This window comes from Otolemur garnettii, unplaced genomic scaffold (genome assembly GCF_000181295.1).
Source record: "Otolemur garnettii isolate 467f Iridium unplaced genomic scaffold, OtoGar3 scaffold00133, whole genome shotgun sequence".
Lineage (NCBI taxonomy): Eukaryota > Metazoa > Chordata > Mammalia > Primates > Galagidae > Otolemur > Otolemur garnettii.
The window spans coordinates 869,835-886,304 of NW_003852528.1; the positions used below are offsets into that span (position 1 = coordinate 869,835).

General features: G+C 47.6%; 1 protein-coding gene and 1 non-coding gene across 2 annotated transcripts in view; one reads left to right on the forward strand and one right to left on the reverse strand.

The window, feature by feature from the left end:
• Positions 1 to 12,184: 12,184 nt before the first annotated feature.
• Positions 12,185 to 12,313, forward strand: LOC111727954. The gene has a single exon (XR_002775375.1). It is a non-coding gene; the product is annotated as a small nucleolar RNA SNORA33 (small nucleolar RNA).
• Positions 12,314 to 13,619: 1,306 nt separating this feature from the next.
• ASB18 (ankyrin repeat and SOCS box containing 18) overlaps positions 13,620 to 16,470 on the reverse strand; it is a 65,351-nt gene continuing 62,500 nt past the window's right edge. Inside the window, exons 5-6 of the mRNA XM_003798229.1 lie at positions 14,658 to 14,771; positions 13,620 to 13,805 (exon numbers count right to left, since the gene is read on the reverse strand). Of these exons, the coding sequence (XP_003798277.1) occupies positions 13,620 to 13,805; positions 14,658 to 14,771 (300 nt within the window). The remainder of the gene's footprint in view (positions 13,806 to 14,657; positions 14,772 to 16,470) is intronic.

The following is a 16,470-nucleotide window of genomic DNA, read 5'->3' on the forward strand; positions in this document are numbered from 1 at the left end:
ACCCTAAGTGATGGACTTGCCCCAGGAGAGCAGCAGGGCATGTGAGCTGATGGGGTGTTGTTCATTGTATTAACAAGAAAAAGAAGGTAAGACAGATGCTGGCTCTCCTTAAAAAAGTAGGAGTCAGAGGTTGCTGTGAGCTGTAATGCCACGGCACTCTACCCAGGGGGACAGCTTGAGGCTCTGTCTCAAAAAAACAAAAAACAAAAAAAGTAAACAGGGGCTCGGCATCAGCCACATGCACTGGAGCTGGCGGATTTGAGCCTAACCCGGGCCTGCCAAACAACAATGACAGCTACAATCAAAAACTAGCCAGGCATTGTGGCGGGCGCCTGTAGTCCCAGCTCCTTGGGAGACTGAGGCAAGAGTATCACTTAAGCCCAAGAGTTTGAGGCTGCTGTGAACTGTGACACCATAGCACTCCACTGAGGATGACAAAGTGAGACTCTGTCTCAATAAAAAAAATAAAATGCCCTCATTCTTGAAAAAAAAAGTAAACAGGAACACTTTATGGAAAACACCAGAATCAGAGAGAAAGCAGAGTACTTACTCTGAAACCACCAGAGGAAGACACGTCTCCACATCGTGGGCAAGCCCAAGGTAGATCCTTACCCTTGTTTGGGAGGCACAAAAGCCACCGAGAATAGAGACAAGGAGGACAGTCAGCCGACACTGGATGCAGGACTCAACTATTCTACTCCACCACCACCACCCCTACACACAGAGGCTCTTGGAACCCTCACTTACCTTGGGTTTCTGAGTGGGTTGGGTGGGGCGTAGGCTATGGTCCCACATCAGGCTGAGCTAGTTCCCTTCAGGGATGCTTGAGAGATGCTGGGGCAATAGAAACCGGTTCCATGGTTCCATCATACACATCCACTGTCCTGGTCATGCCCACACCCTGCCACTGCCTGAGAAGGGGGGTGGATGCATAAGAAGGGAGCTTTCCACTGCCTCAGGGTCCTTAGATATATAGCCCCTTCCAGGTGGTAATTACAGAAATAATTGGGAATGGTGACCTCCTAGGCCTTTGAAACAGAAGAACCTTTGAGTTTCTTCCATTTGTCGTCTGAAAAAAAATACAGAAGACTCAATTTGCATGACTAAACAACTACATCTCCCTATAGGTGTGGCCTGAAGTTCCCAAACTTTAGAAAAAGCAACCGGGAGTGAACAAACCCTAAGAGCCCACGGTATTTCCACTAGTGACCAACCTGCTGGAGTGTATGGAGATTAACCAGGAAACTGAGGGAATAGGGACGTGAGTAGTTCTCAGTCACAGTGGGAAGAATACAGAACATTTCAGAATGTCTCAACACATTCCTACGGGACACCCTGGGGTCTTATAGGAAATGAGAACATTTTGCATGGGGCACGTGTATGTGTGTGTGTGTGTGTTTTGGCAATGTGTTTTCCTTTCTCCAAATGATGAACACTGATTTAAAGAAAAGGTGTTCCTACTTTGCTGTCTAGTATTTATTCCGCACATTGACTTTAGAACACCCCTGCGGGGGAGGTCATTCAGCAGGACTGTGTGTCATTTTCCTGTGGTTCCTTTACACCCACACACTGAGGTGACTGCATTCAGGAAGTTGCTACCTGCAGGAGAACAAGGAGGGAGGTAGTGGGGAGGGGGCTATTTGTGGGGCCTCTAGTGAGTGTCTCATGCCTGTTCTCCCCAGGCCACAGCAGTGCAGCCATTGCTGGCAGTGTCATGCTGGACAGCAGGACAGAGGCAGTGCTCTATGAACTGGTCTCTCCCAGGCCTCCAGCTCTCCAAATATGAGAAAGACCAGTCTCTGCTGGAAATGAACCAAAGTCTGAAGCAGTCTGGCTCGTCTCCACCCACACAAACCTGTTCCCTGAAGTTTGTGACGATAATGAGCACAAAGCTTTAGAGCAAAAATTGATCATTGGCTCGAAAATAAGAGTGATTGGGTATCATGTGCCCAGATTTGATGCATTCATTGGATTTAGGGACTTTCGGCCTCCCCTTGTCCTTCTCTCCCTTTATTTCTAGAAATTAAGTTGTTTTTTCTTTAGCACAAAATCTCACTCTGTCACCCTGGGTAGAGTGCTGTGGCATCATCATATCACAGCAATCTCAAAGTCCTGGGCTCAAGTGATCCTCTTGCCTCAGCCTCCTGAGTAGCTGGCTTATGTCACAATGCCCAGCCATTTTTTTTATTATTCATAGAGATTGGCCTTGTTCTTGCTCAGGCTGATCTAGAACTCCTGAGTCCAAGCAATCCACTTGCCTTGGCCTCCCAGAGTGCTGGGATTACCGGCATGAGCCACTTTTCCCAGCCTGAAGTTGAGTTTTTTAGAATGTCATTGTTACTGTGATGTTCCTAATCTATCTCTCAGCTATTATAATTTCTTCCCCGTTCTCAAATTTCTTGCAGACCCAGTCAAACCACAAACAAAACAAGAAAACCCCAGAAACCTTGAGAGATGACAGACTTCTTAGAGTTTAACTTTATTCTAACAAAAAAAGCTTCAAATTCAGTTCATTCTGTATATTGTAAGTTATTTGGAAATTTATACTTCAAAATGTAATGAACTAAATAATATTTTTTTGGAAAACCAAAATTTACATTACATATTTTTCTTTAATATCTAACAAGGTTATTTCATATCCATAGACAAAAAACTCAAGTATTATAGATTTTAGTGAATTAATGAGGAAATGACAAGCAAGGCTTTTATGTAAGGCTTCACAATCTGAATTATTTACAAGCCTGAGAAGTACCTGGGGGAGCAGAACGCTCGGAAATCTAGCGCGCCCCCTACGGACCACCTAAATAAAGGCAACTGCGTTAGAGCTTGGCGGGGCTCTGAGGTTTCGCCCTCCTCAGAGCATCAGAAGGACTGATTTTTTCCAAGCCTGTAGTTACCCAAGAAGAAGATACTCAATTTCTTTTCCTTTTTAACATCCAGGCCACATGCAAGGATTTGCCGCGAACCATGGGGGAAAAAATCAGACCTCCATGACTGGACAGAGTGCAAGAAAAACGGTCAGATTTTGGACGGGATAATTGAGAAGCCACTTCAGCTTCCTACAGAATCCATGTAAGGTTCTCCGGGCTCTGATTCACCCTGAGCAGGTCCCGGGAGCAACAGCTAGGAAATCCCCTGCCATCTGGGCCTGAGGGCCCTCCGCGCACAATCCGGCGCACCCAGGCCTCTGCCATTCCATCTGTGTAATGGGCGGGAATCTCAGTTCTCTCCCACAGCGGCCTGACCGCGTCCCTAAAACCGGATAGGTAGTGCGGTGCGTAGGTCACGGGTTTTTGTGTGCACCGGGCAGCACGCCTTGCCTGGGCACCTGGCCTACAGCGGATGCCTGGGAGATTAACTCCGTTGGGGGCCCAGGGCCAGCCAGGGGCAAAGCCAGTGCTCTCAGAGTGAGAATATCAATTTGAGGACAGCCTCAGAACAGGACTATCGAACATTTAAAAACTAAATCGGAACAGCATGCAGTGTGGCATTTCACAATACACCATAGGACACATACTCCCTGCTCTCCAGGGAGAGAGAGGTACCCTCCTGGGACAGCGCAGAATGGGGTGCAGAATGGGGTGCAGAGGCCGTGCGGCCCTGGGAGAGATCTCTGCTGTCTGTACTCATCACCAAGTCGACTATTGGGAGGGCCAAGGCACTGCCTTCTCAGGAAGGCGGCTTTTATGTCATTTCAGATTATTTTAAATGAAAGCTCTGTAAACTCCGTGCAAGCGTTAAACCTCAGATACATTCCTCTTGTGGGCAGACAGAGGGCTACCTGTGCACTTTGGCCTCCTCCCCCCACATTCCGTCTTCCCAGGACCACCCACACCTTCTGATCTTTGGACACACCGGGAGGATGGGGACGCGCGAAGCGGGGTGGTGGGGGCGGGGCGGCACCCGAGGGGCGGGCTGAGGACCTTGGGATGACCCCGCCCCTCCCCCACCCAGATTGTCCTGTCCCAGGGTCCTGGTTTGAGGGCGCCCCCTGCAGGCCTCTATAGGGATGGGCCCTTTCGAGTCTGGGCGGTGGCTCTCCAGGGATAGGACCTGAGGGGCACCGGATCAAGGACCTCCAGGAAGGGCTTCTGGCCAGGGTCCCTGCGGGGACCTGTCGCGCGCACTCCCGGATTTCCAGTTTCCACTGCTTCGTTTCCACGCGTGCTTTTTTTTTTGAAAGGAGCAAACATCCCCAGTTTTAATGCGGCCCAATTATCTCCTTCGCACTTAAAATGTTTTTCTTTAACTCGTTTCAATCTAGTAAATATGCTTCAGCAAGTAGCTAATTTCTCAGGGATGGCTTCGCCTCGGCATTTGCATATAAAGCTCGTCGGGGGCCCAGCCCTCCTCAGGGTGCAGAGCGGGGGTTCCTTCCCCAGGGATGCGAGACCGGGCAGCCTGACCTCCTCCTCCAGGGAGGGCGCCTGGCTTTGGCCTTGGGAAGGCGGGAGCCAGTATACGCAACAGTGTCGGAGGCCGGGTCGGTGCCGGGGGTAGGCCACCTGGGCCCCCGGGAGGGGCGGGCCCCTCCGCTGCGCACCCTCCCCGCTGCCCCTGAGCCCCCCACTGCCCCAGCATTTTCCCGAGGAGGGGGCGCCCCGTGAGTGCTACGTCAGCGCGAGCGTCCGGGGCGCATTTATCCTCAAATGCGTTTATCAAATCGCATCTGGAGATGGATGGACGTGGGTACAGGAGAGAAGATCGCAGGGCTCAGTTGAGCAATCTTCTGCCTTTAAATTCCGAATAAAAGTCTCAAATATTCCCGGGTCAGGGGGGCACTGTCTCATTAAAACCACTCTCGTCCTGAAACTGCAATGCAGACATTAAAGTGCAGTATTTTTCAATTAGAGCTGACGAATTCAATCAAAATTCCATAGATTAGGATGAAATGAGGCATGGGTCATTTACAGGGGAATTTAATTGCCGAGCCATTAGACAAATAGTATATTTGCCATTCCCGCGTTATCCATCATTTTCGACATCAATACCGGGGCCGCATCTCCCCGTCCCGCGGCCGCCCGGCGTCGGCTGTAAACACTCCCTTCCCTGTATCTTCTGATTATATCTGATTTCATTTAGGGCCATGGGGGATTATAAATGTTCACGCAATCAAGTTCATTAGGACTTCAAATCGCATTTCTGATTGGGATCGCTCTGCTGCCGTCCTCAGAGCGCCTTTCAAACCCCAGCACGAGGCTTTCAAAACATCTTTCTGCATTTAAAGCTTCGCGTCCTTTTGTCTTCCGACGCCCCCTCTCCCGCCCCCCTGTGGCGGCCCCGCGCTCCTCCGGCCTCTTTCCCGGGCACCTCCCCTGAACCCCCATTGCCCTGAGAGCCGGTTGCCGGAGGGAAGGCTGTACCCTGGCCTCCCAGGCCTGCGTGGCGGGGGGGGCTTCGTAGAACTCCTCCCGGCGGCCTCGCCTGGGCGCTGAACATCCACCCCCGCGCAGCTGCGGGGCGCTCAGAACCCCAAGATCTGAATGGGGCGTGGTGATCGGATCGCGAGTGGGTGGCAGCCCCACGTCTCCCATCCCCGGTCGGACGCGGGGGGAGTGGATGGAGCGCCCTGGGTCCCTGGACTCCAGTGGCCGCAGACCTCTAGGCAGCAACTGGGCCTTGTTACGGGGACTGATGCCTGGGACCCCTTTTCAGGGCTAGTGGTCCCTTTCACTCCAAAAACCTGGGTGGAGGCGGTACCCAGCGGAGCAATTCTCTTCCTATTAGCAAACCCAAGAAACAAAGGCGAGGCTCTTCTGGGGAGATAGGCGAGAAAGCCTCAAGAAGACATCCCTTCCAGCACAGTTGAAAAATAATAGCTTAATATTAACTGCTTCTCATAAAAATATACTTTCACAGAGATACAGTTACACGAAGAAAACCCTCATTTCATCCTCGTACTTTGCGCTCATTGCTGTTAGCTGCCTCAGTAATTTAATTGGAATGGAACGTGAGAAATGTGTCATTTTTGAAGAATTTATGCATCACTTCCTAGAAATCTCATTGTGTTAACTAGGCGCCTACTGCGTTCTGTTTAGAACCCATAATCACATTTTTATGTGTCTGTATTACGAGTTAATGTGACCTCCTATCTTTGGCATATAAAAAAATGTTCTCTTGCCATAACATCTGTATCAAACTCTGGCTTCCATCAAATACACAGAAACCCTGTTTGCCAATGTTCTCCAAACTTGCCAACTTTCTTAAGAGCAGAGAAAAGAAATGTGAATGAAAAAAGTGCCTACCGAATGAATAATTACACACCACATTAAAACCCTGCATTAAACATAGTCGACAGCAAATACTGCATTTTCAATCATGTTTATTGCTTACAAATTGCATTACAAAGAAATCTACTCTTTTTATTGGAGTGATTAAGCAAAGAGTTTTAGGACTGCAGAAATGCCATTCTGGAAGATTAGATGAAGGCTGGAAACCCAGCTAGTTACATTGCAACGGTAAATGTATAATTTTGTTAAAGAACACGTTTAACACAGAAATGAGATTTGGGGCTGTCATTATAGCATCATAAAAGAGTCAACTGAAAATTATATTTATTTATAAACACACTGGCTATAAAATGCACATATTTAATATGAAGGAAGCAGGCAACTCCATAATCAATATTTTAATTACTGAAATTTTTATTATGGCAGCACAATTCTATATGATACTTGATGAATCTATCGTTTTTCTATATTCTCTTTTCCTTTATCATATGAGCTAAAATCTCTCTTCCTGTTTTCTTTTAATTCTGGAGAGGGCAGGTTGGTGGGCAAGGGTACGACCGTTTGCTTATGGCGCCACCTGCAGGACTCTATGAAATTGAATTTCAATACTTCCGCAGTCCTAGGCAGGCCCTAGGTGGGCCATTTTATGAAATGAATTTTGCCTTAACATTGGAAGATGTTAACAATTACAAGACAAATCCCGGAGTTTGAAATGCATTTTGATGCGCCAAAACTATACTTATGTCTCAGAAAGAAAATGGAATATTGATCATCGTTGAAACTTTGGGGCTTCTGAATATTCTAGCTATGCATAGAAAATTTGACAGAAGAATAATTTATCCTTGAGATGATGGCAGCCCTTAAAAGATGAAAAGCCCTTGGCAAGCTAATAGCATCCGAAATTGTAGTGATTGAACTTGTTCTTAGATGCCCCACGTGGACAGGAGGCTGGGGCACCAGAGTGGAACCGGCTCATTCTCCAAGCCTGTATTTTACAGCATTTCTGTAGAAGGTTAAGTGCTCTTTGCAAAAGTTCAACAGCCTGCCCCATCAGTGTGTGTCTAAAAGGTTATTTCAGAAATTGGAAATTGACAATTATAAACAGTTACCGGGATTAGCAAATGCTCCTTAGACTTAAAAGTGTCAGGGGCTTTGATTTTCTTCTGGCCATGCAGAATCAATAATTATCAAGTAATTTAAAATTCAAGTTAATATAAAAACACTAAAAAGACAGGTTCAGTGCCGGGTTCAGAATTTTAAAAATAACACAGCACACAGTGCCTGGTCCGTAATTGCCCCTGGGCTGTGGATTGGGTCTGGCAGTCTAGCTACTAACATTTCATCCGTCCCAGGGACAGCCAGTGGGGACGGGGCCAGCCTTCCCAGGAGAATCCCACTTGCATATTTTTGACTTCTCTGTTGGTCAGATGACAAGTAATAATCAAAGATATTAAGTAAACGTTGGCAGAAAAATATTCTGCTTTTTAAAAAGAAACAGAAGGTCAGAGCATAATTTACTATTTTGTTATCTTCTGAACTTTGAGCCACATGAATACACCATTAAAAACTAAATTTGAAATTAAAGACAGTTTAGGCCTTACAGAGTTGAGTTTATGCGATATACTCAATGAGAACAATGATGTGCAATGTGAACCGTATATGAAAGGAAAGCATTTTTAGACCCTTTAATTGAAAAGAAGAACCAGGATATATTTTGTTTACTGGAAAAAGTAGTACAGTGGGATAATTCTAGTCTCAAAGTAGAATTCCTTCTCAGACGTTCATCTCCACTAACTCACACCCTCCCTCCTCGCCCTGCTTTTCTGCTCCCCTCCCTTAGCTTTGTCTTCCTGCCTCTCCTTCCTCTCCTCCTCCTCCCCTGTCTCGTTCTTTCTTATCCATGTGGGGTTGTGCCAGAAATCCCTAACACTTGTAGCACGGAGCACAGCTAGACAGAGTCACTGAAACAACAAATTTTTTGGCAGTTATTTTTTGCGTTAACAAAGCAAACTGCTAGCAATACATTCTGCAAAACTGTGAATGAATTCCATCTCATCTGACAATTAGGATAGGCCCAGACAACCACACTAGTCATTTTTGTCCTATAGTCATAGCTATAATTCCACCAAGGTATTCAGCACATCTCAACAGCCACCAGACCCCAGGTGACTCAGAACTGATTTCTAATGGCAACTTGTTTCTTACTCATTCTCTTGCAGCTCTGACCTCATCTTCCTGAGAAGTTGGGGGCAAACTTGATATTTTAGGAGTTTCAGTTTACTGAATGACAATTGCACATGGGCCCTGTTGACCTAGAGTGCAGGGCTGGAGGTGGGGTACTGTATTTCATGGGATGGTGACTCAGCAGGGTGGAAGAAAGCAACATTCATGATAGAAGTCGTGTGATTGCCTGTAGGACACTGTGATGACAGCAGTGGCCAGGGGTGCCTCACAGCGTGCAAACTGCCACCTGCCCTGGGAACACGGCAGCCTTCCTGCAACACAGAGATGCGGTCAGAGAGGAAGTGGCCAGGAGTGGAAGCCCTTCCTTCTCACCTTCTCCAGCAGCTTGGGAAGAGTCTCCTTTTCATTTGGCTGTGAGCTCCGTGAGGAGGGTAATCATCAAGTCTGTCTTGTTAATGATGGCTCCCCAGTCACTGCTCCACCCCCAGCAGACTTTTCAAAAAGATAAATGAATGAACAATGTTAAAAAAAAGCTCCCCCCAAATAACTAAAAAAAAAAAGAAAGGAAGAAAAAATCCAGAAACCATTAACAAATGTTGATGTGGAGAAACTGGAATTCTTGTATGTTGCTGGTGGAAATGTAAAATGCCGTAGCCAGTGTGGAAAAGGGTATAGACTTTCCTCAAAAAATAAAAAACTAGAACTGCAATATGATCCGGCAATCCCATTTCTGGGTGTCTATCCCAGTGAAAGGATATCAGTATGTTGAAGAGCTATCTGTACTCCTGTGTTTACTGCAGGGCTAGTCACAGCAGCCAGCAGGTGGAAGCAGCCTGGTGTCCCCTGCAGATGAGTGTGTCAAGAACACATGATATGAATATACAATATTCAGCCTTTTAAAAGAAGGAAATTCTGTTGTACACCACAACACGAAGGGAGCCAGTTGCAAAAGAAAATATTGTATGATTCCACATGCATGAGGTAGTCGTCAAAATTGGCAGGTTGGTGGGCAAGGGTACGACCGTTTGGACATACGCTTCGGGGAGGGGAATGAGGGTGGTTGTCGAGGCTTCAGGGAGGTGAGATGTGGAATTTTTGTCCAGATGAACAAGCTCTGGAGATGTACAACAAAGTGAATGGAGTTAACACTGCTGAACTGTGTATTTAAAACTAGGAAGGTAAAAAATTTTTTACCACAATTAAAAATAAAAAATAAATAAGTGACTGGTTTCTCTCTGAGGAACTTCATGGATTAGTTCTTCCCAGGAACATCTGAATTTTTTTTTTTTTTTTTTGAGACAGAGTCTCATTATGTTGCCCTTGGTAGAGTGCTGTGGTGTCATAGCTCACAGCAACCCCAAACTCTTGGGCTTAAGCGATTCCCTTGCCTCAGCCTCCCAAGTAGCTGGGACTACAGGTGCCCAGCACAGTGCCTGGCTATTTCTTTGTTATTGTTACCATTGTTGTTTGGCAGGCCCGGGCTGGGTTAGAACCCACCAGCTCTGGTGCATGTGGCCGCTGCCCTCACCGCTGAGCTATGGGTGCTGAGCCAGCATCTGAATTTTAAAAGGAAATTCTTTGGGATGAAGATAAGGAAAAGAATTCCTCCCTAGTGGTGAGATTTCAGGCAACTATGGGGGAGATTAGGGGCTTATTGTGGGAATCATGTTGCTATCTTTAAGCTATAATTTGAGAAAAATATGTATTGGAAACCTAATATTATAATTGGTTACTATTCATTAGACTTTTAGGAGTATAATGCCAATATGTCAGAGCTCTGGTTTCTTCCATGACTCTTTAAAACATATTTAAAATATATGCATTTTAGAAATCAAAGCAAACTCTTTACTATAGTGGAATGAGGTGGGATGGAGGGGGCTGACAGGAGGGTGGGGTACAGAAGACACCTCTGTGCTCTCAGAATGCAGTGAGGGCCAGGCTTCAGGTGGTCTGCGGTGGCTACACCACTCACCATTCCTACCCTGTTATTCTCTAAGTAACACTGCTATTTCCCCTCTTCTACAGCCTCTAGCTTAATAGTGGGCTGTTTTCTTTTACTACTAATAAAGCAATCCTAATAACAGAAGAATCAATTATTGAATTGCGTTTCTGAGCTGGGAGCTTTGAGCTCTGTCCCCTGACCCATCCCTAGGGCATAACCTGGGGCTGCTATCCACCTTGCAGTGTGTTACATTCCCTTCCAGGACAAAGCGACCTTCCTGAGTCCCACTGTGACCATGCCTGCTACCTGCTCTGTGACTCATCTTAGTCTGTCCAGTGGAGTTCAGAATCCTTGGTCTGGAACCCAAGGCCCCCTGAGCTGTCCCCTGCTCTCTCTAGCCCTGCCTCCTTCCAGCTGCCAAAGTGTGGGGACCCTCCCCTCCAGGAAGACAAATCACTGTCCCTCCCCTGTGCCTTGCACTTTCCTGAGCCCCTTTCCTCTGGATACAGGGGTGGCCCCTGAAAGTCCAACTAGGAGGGTTTGGGGAGAATCATGTGGCTGGGTAGGGTGTGAGTTGTCATGGCCCTTTTGTGGGACAGGTCAATTGTCCATCTCTGAGGACATGTGTGGATGGCTCAGCTGAAGTTGGGGGATGGTGTCATATCACTCCTTTGGCAGATCCACTGTGTTGAAATCTGAGCCTCCCCCATCCAGGGCAGCCTGTGTCCTGACATTCACTGTCACTGGGTGGGCCTCCCATGGGCACCCTTTCACTTCTACAGGGGGCTTCACTCACGGTGTGCACGGCATTCTGCCTTAGGCAGTTGTTGGCTGGAGTGTGACCTCCCCTTCTAGCTTGCACCAAGGGGAGGTGTGCCTGGCCTGCTCTGAGCTTCATCCTGGCAGCACCTGGAACTAGAAAAAGGGACGGAGCCACTGCTTAATCTCAGAGGATGACCACAGAGATGCCGCCACACAGCATATTAATAGAGAATCCAGTGGGCCCAACAGATCAGGAGAGACTGCCACTGAAGAAAGTTTCTCTCTCATTGAGAGGAGGGGGTGTGCCATGTCCAGGGGGCCATGAGGGGAAACACTAGGGTTGACCCGGAAGTGGGGGTAGGGAGGAGCAAGGCAGGATAAGGCTTTAGGGTTGGCCAGTGTGAATAACTGTGGCAGGCTCTGGGGCAAGGGCTGTCCCCAGTTGTCTAGCACCTGGCTCAGGGGTGCACAGGGGTCTGGAGTGACAACAGATGAATGAGGTGTTTGGGGCGCAGGCCCTGGATTGGTTGGTTCACCGTGCAAAGCCTGCTGCATGCCCAGTTGATGACTACTCTAAGAATTGGCTAGCTGGGGGAGGGGTGGTCCTTCCAGCTCAGCAGGGCCCTAGAAGTCAAGGCATCAGAACAGAGGCACAGAAGGCAAGTTACTGTAGTTCTTACAGTGCAGACCATCTGCTTGCTGGTGAGGGTGTCAAGACTCATATAGCATGGAATGTCCAGCTTGCCTGCTGGCCGTGTCCTCCTGGGGAGCTCTAGACTGTACTGTGTGCAGAAGCACAACGGGGCCCTGGGCAGGTGCATGTGTGGTGGACCAGGCATCCTCTCTTCACATGCAGGTGGGTCACGCTCTGGGGTGTGCAGGTTCCCAGGAGGAGAGGCCTCCCAGTGGGGCAGAGGGCCTGGAGGTTGGGCGTGGCACCTCCACTGCTGACACACTGGGGTGGGAGACAGACCTTTTACAAATGCATACACAGCAGCACCTCAGATGACATCATTCCTTTCAACGTTATTTTGTATAATGTTGATGAGAAATAAAATCCATTCCTCAGCCAGACAAGTGGATCTGCGTTCCTGAAAATGTTTCTGCAGAAATTTTAAAAAGCTGGTAATAGTAGAGCCATGTTGGGAGCCTCAAGGACACTGAGTTGTTAAGGTCTCTAAAAATGGTTGTACCAACAAAATTGATTTCTGACCGGGGACACTGTCTCTCCGGCCCCTCCCTCCTACACCCTAAATGTGAGCTGTGGTGTCTACGTGTCTGAGTGTGGGTATGAGTGTGCCCCTCGACAGTACAGTGTCCTGTCCTGGGTGGGTCCCCATTTTATCTCCTGACCTGCTGGGATAGGTTCTGGTCACTCCAAACTCTGAAGTGGGATAAAGGGGTTGGAAAACAAATGAATATAATTATTATTATTAATAATAATTCAAATTATTGTGAAATAAAAATCCCTTAAGTATATGACAATCATCTGAATGCAGGACAGTAAATGACACAGTAAGAAAGTGCCTTATTGGTGAGCAATTCTGAGCTGCGTGGTGCTAGGAGGTGCTCCTGGCAAGCTTCACTCTGCCAGTGTTCACTCCTCCATCTGTCCCACCTTGAGCACTGTCACTTACCAACTCACTGTGAATGGGGCAAATAGTCTTACCACTTATTACTTTTCCTTTGATGTATGCATAGCTCATATTTAAGTCCACGTTTAATATTAGAAGTGTTTGAGTCTCTACTTATAAGTCTGGGGAGATGTTTTGTGACCAGGAATATGCTGCAGGAACTTAACAGGAGTTTGTATCAATTAGCCTTTGGTAAACTGGTTTCCTTACATCTTGTTTTACTTAAAGCCTCAGTTTCTTTTTTTTTTTTTTTTTGAAAACGGACCCTAAAGCTATCCCCCCTGGGTAGAGTGCCATGGCATCACGCTCACAGCAACCTCCAACTCCTGGGCTCAAGCGAGTCTCCTGCCTCAGCCTCCCAAGTAGCTGGGACTACAGGCGCCCGCCACAACGCCTGGCCATTTTTTAGTTGCAGCCATCATTGTTGTTTGGCGGGCCCGGGCTGGGGATTCAAACCCGCCACCTTAGGTGTATGTGGCTGGCACCTTAGCCGCTTGAGCCACAGGCACTGAGCCTAGAGCCTCAGTTTCAAAGAACCTATCAACAGTGACAGTGAGGACTTGCTATGCCTTTTAGTTTTTTAGCTTTTGTCAAAAGGCACCAAGTATTCCTGCAGTCATGGTTTCACGTGACCCTCACCAGCAAGCCTGGGAGGCAATGAAGGATTTTATTACCAATTCACCTTCAGGGGTACCTGAAGTTCAGTGAGGTTGGCACTTCTGCGAGTCCCACGGGAGAAGCACGGGAGAGTGAGGGGAAATGGGGGAGATTCCACCATGTCCTTCCGTGCCTGGGGCGTGCTCCTCACCACCCAGCCTCCACGATGGGCAGAGATGGGAACAAGAGTCTTGGCTGTCATGTTGATTTTCAGTGCAAGGCACCTTCTGGTTCCAAAAGCAGATAATTTTGCAGAGACTTTGGCAAGGGTAACAGGGGTATGAGGTCAAAGCACTTCTTACCAAACAATTTGCGAAGGACACAGCGGCAAAGATGCTGCAGGCAGCGTGGGGTGTGGGCCAAGGCAAAGAAGGACTGGTAGAAAGGCTTGTGCATCTGGAAAGGAAGGCAGGCGGGTGGTCAACCTGTGCACAGGGAACCCACACACATTTCCTGCCCAGCCAGACCACTGGCTGGACAACCCATCCTTTTTAACTCCTCCCAGACAACCACACTGGAGAGAGAAGCACCCTTCTGCAGCCCATACCCTCTAGCGAAAGGGTCTGTAAGCTCTTCTACAGCTCGGTTCCTGCCCAGTCAGAGGGAACTCTGTTTGGGGTGACTTCACATAACACATGTAGCATTCTGAGATCCCATTTGCCCCACCCCTTTTGCACAACAGGTCCTCAGCTGCAGGGATGGCCAAGTCACTAAACCAGTTATGACAAGCCCTTCCCTCTGCAGGGATGGCTCAGGACCCTGCGCCACTCGAGTCAGGGTGTGGTGCTGCTTTGGTGCTGGGCAACGCACATGTGACTCAAGTCAGTGAAACAGGAGGGAAAATTGGGAAATTTCTCTAGAGGTTCCTGGAAAAAACATGTTCTGACTCGTTTTGAGTGGACAGTCATCTGTGAACTTTGCCATGTGTAGATATAATGCCCGCTGCTGCCTCGGGCACATCTGGAGCCACCAGAAGAAGACCCCAACAAACAGAACCAGGCTAGCACGGCCAAAAGGGAGGCAGAACCTGCGGTCAGATGGATCCTCCCACACCCACTTTTCTTTGCAGGCAGACTGGGGAGCACCAACTTTCCTCAGGCTGTCATGGGGGAGCTTTCTGCTCCCTGCACCCCAGAGCCCTCCGACTCTAGTAACGGGTGGGTTACAACTGAGCCTCAGAAAAGGAGAAACACGGAAATATGACCCCCAGATCTCAGCCCCAAGGGGCCGGGGAGGCAGGGTCCTCACCTGAAAGACTTCTGCAGGAATCGTCTGCTTCCAGGACTCTGACACTCGGAGCTGAGGGTAGGAGTTGAAAAGAACCTCGATGACCCCAGGGCTGGCCGCACAGGTCTTCAGCACCTGGTTGGGAGGGGTGAGAGTGTAGCGAGACTGGGCTTTGGGTGGGAGATGTGGGGTCTGTACTCTCTCGCTGTGTGACCTCACTGTGCCCCAGTCACACAGGGAACAGCAACAGTCACAGTACAGTAGAGTGGCAATAGGGGTCAAGGGAATTCATTTGCAGGACAAGGCAACCCTCTGCAAGGGGCCCTTGTGTGGCCAAGGTGGCTCCTGTGAAAGTCCACAAGATGTGCTTTAGCATTCATGCTCCCGGGCGGTGTGCTAAGGGCTTGGCAGGCCCTGTTGACCCCCACGGGGCCGCATGGAGAACAGGAACAAAGTTCTCGCACCGGAAAGTTTAGCCTGAAGATGGTGTTCCCAATTTCTTACCTCAATTTTCTGATATGTTGGGAAATTGAGAATTGGGAAAAAAAGAATTGTTTTGCTGTTGAATTTCCTCTTGACTAGGCCTTTACGTTTTATTTTCATAGTCCCCACTGGCAAAGATTCCTATTTTCTTTTATTTCTTCTTAGGGACTGGGTTTCACTCTGTTGCCCCAGGTAGAGTGCAGTGGCATCATCATAGCTCACGGTAGCCTTCAACTCTTGGGCTCAAGTGATCCCACTGCCTCAGTCTCCTGAGTAGCAGGGACTATAGGAACATGCCACCATGCCTGGCTAATTTTTCTTTTTCTTTTCTTTCTTTCTTTCTTTCTTTCTTCTTCTTCTTCTTCTTCTTCTTTTTTTTTTTTTTTGTAGAGATGGTGTCTCCTATTTTGTGCAGGCCAGACTTGAACTCCTGCCTTCAAGCAATCCTCCCATCTTGGCCTCCCAAAGTGCTGGGATTACAAGTGTAAGTCTCTGTCCCCAGCCTGATTCCTATTTTATTTGCACATTTATAATTCAGGTCTACCAGGTTCATCATAAAGATAGGAACACTATCTGCTTTTGTAAAAGAAAACTTTTTTATTACAGGGAGATTTTAATAGACACAAAAGTAAACTGAATAAAATGATAAACCCCTGTGTGCCCACCCTCAACCCTTAGTTAATCCTGCCACCTCCACTCTCCCATTATTATTATAAAGTAAATTCCATGTGCCCTGTATTTTCATCTGTAAATAGTTCAGTACATCTCTTATAGGATCCTTTAGGAGAAATATAAAGACAATTCTAACACCTGGAAAATTAATGATAGTTTAATTTTCTAACTAAATATAGCTAACATATAGTCAGGGTTTAAATTCACAAATTTCTCACAAATGCCAGTGTAGTAACAAAATATTTCGTTTGAATAACAGTCGAGATGAGCTGATCCAGTGAGACAGGCTAATCTGATGTGATTCCAATATCGATTTTGTGTTTCATGCGATTTCTGTGTTGTAGGGAATGGCCATTCGTCCTGTGAAGTCTCCCCTTTGGGGATTGTATCAAAATGTGTGAATATGCTGCTCTCCCTCTGCTGTCTGTAAATCTGTAGTTAGATTTAGAAGCTTGAGAAAATTCAGATTTTATCTCATTTTATTTTTTTGAGACAGTCTCACTCTGTTGCCCTGGGTACAGTGCCGTGTGATCACAGCTTGCTCACAGCAACCTCCAACTCTTGGGCTAAAGTCATCCTCTTGCCTCAGCCTCCTGAGTAGCTGGACTAAAGGCGCCCATCACAATGCCCAGATAGTTTTTTTTAATTTTTAGAAGAGATAGGGTCTTACTCTTGCTCA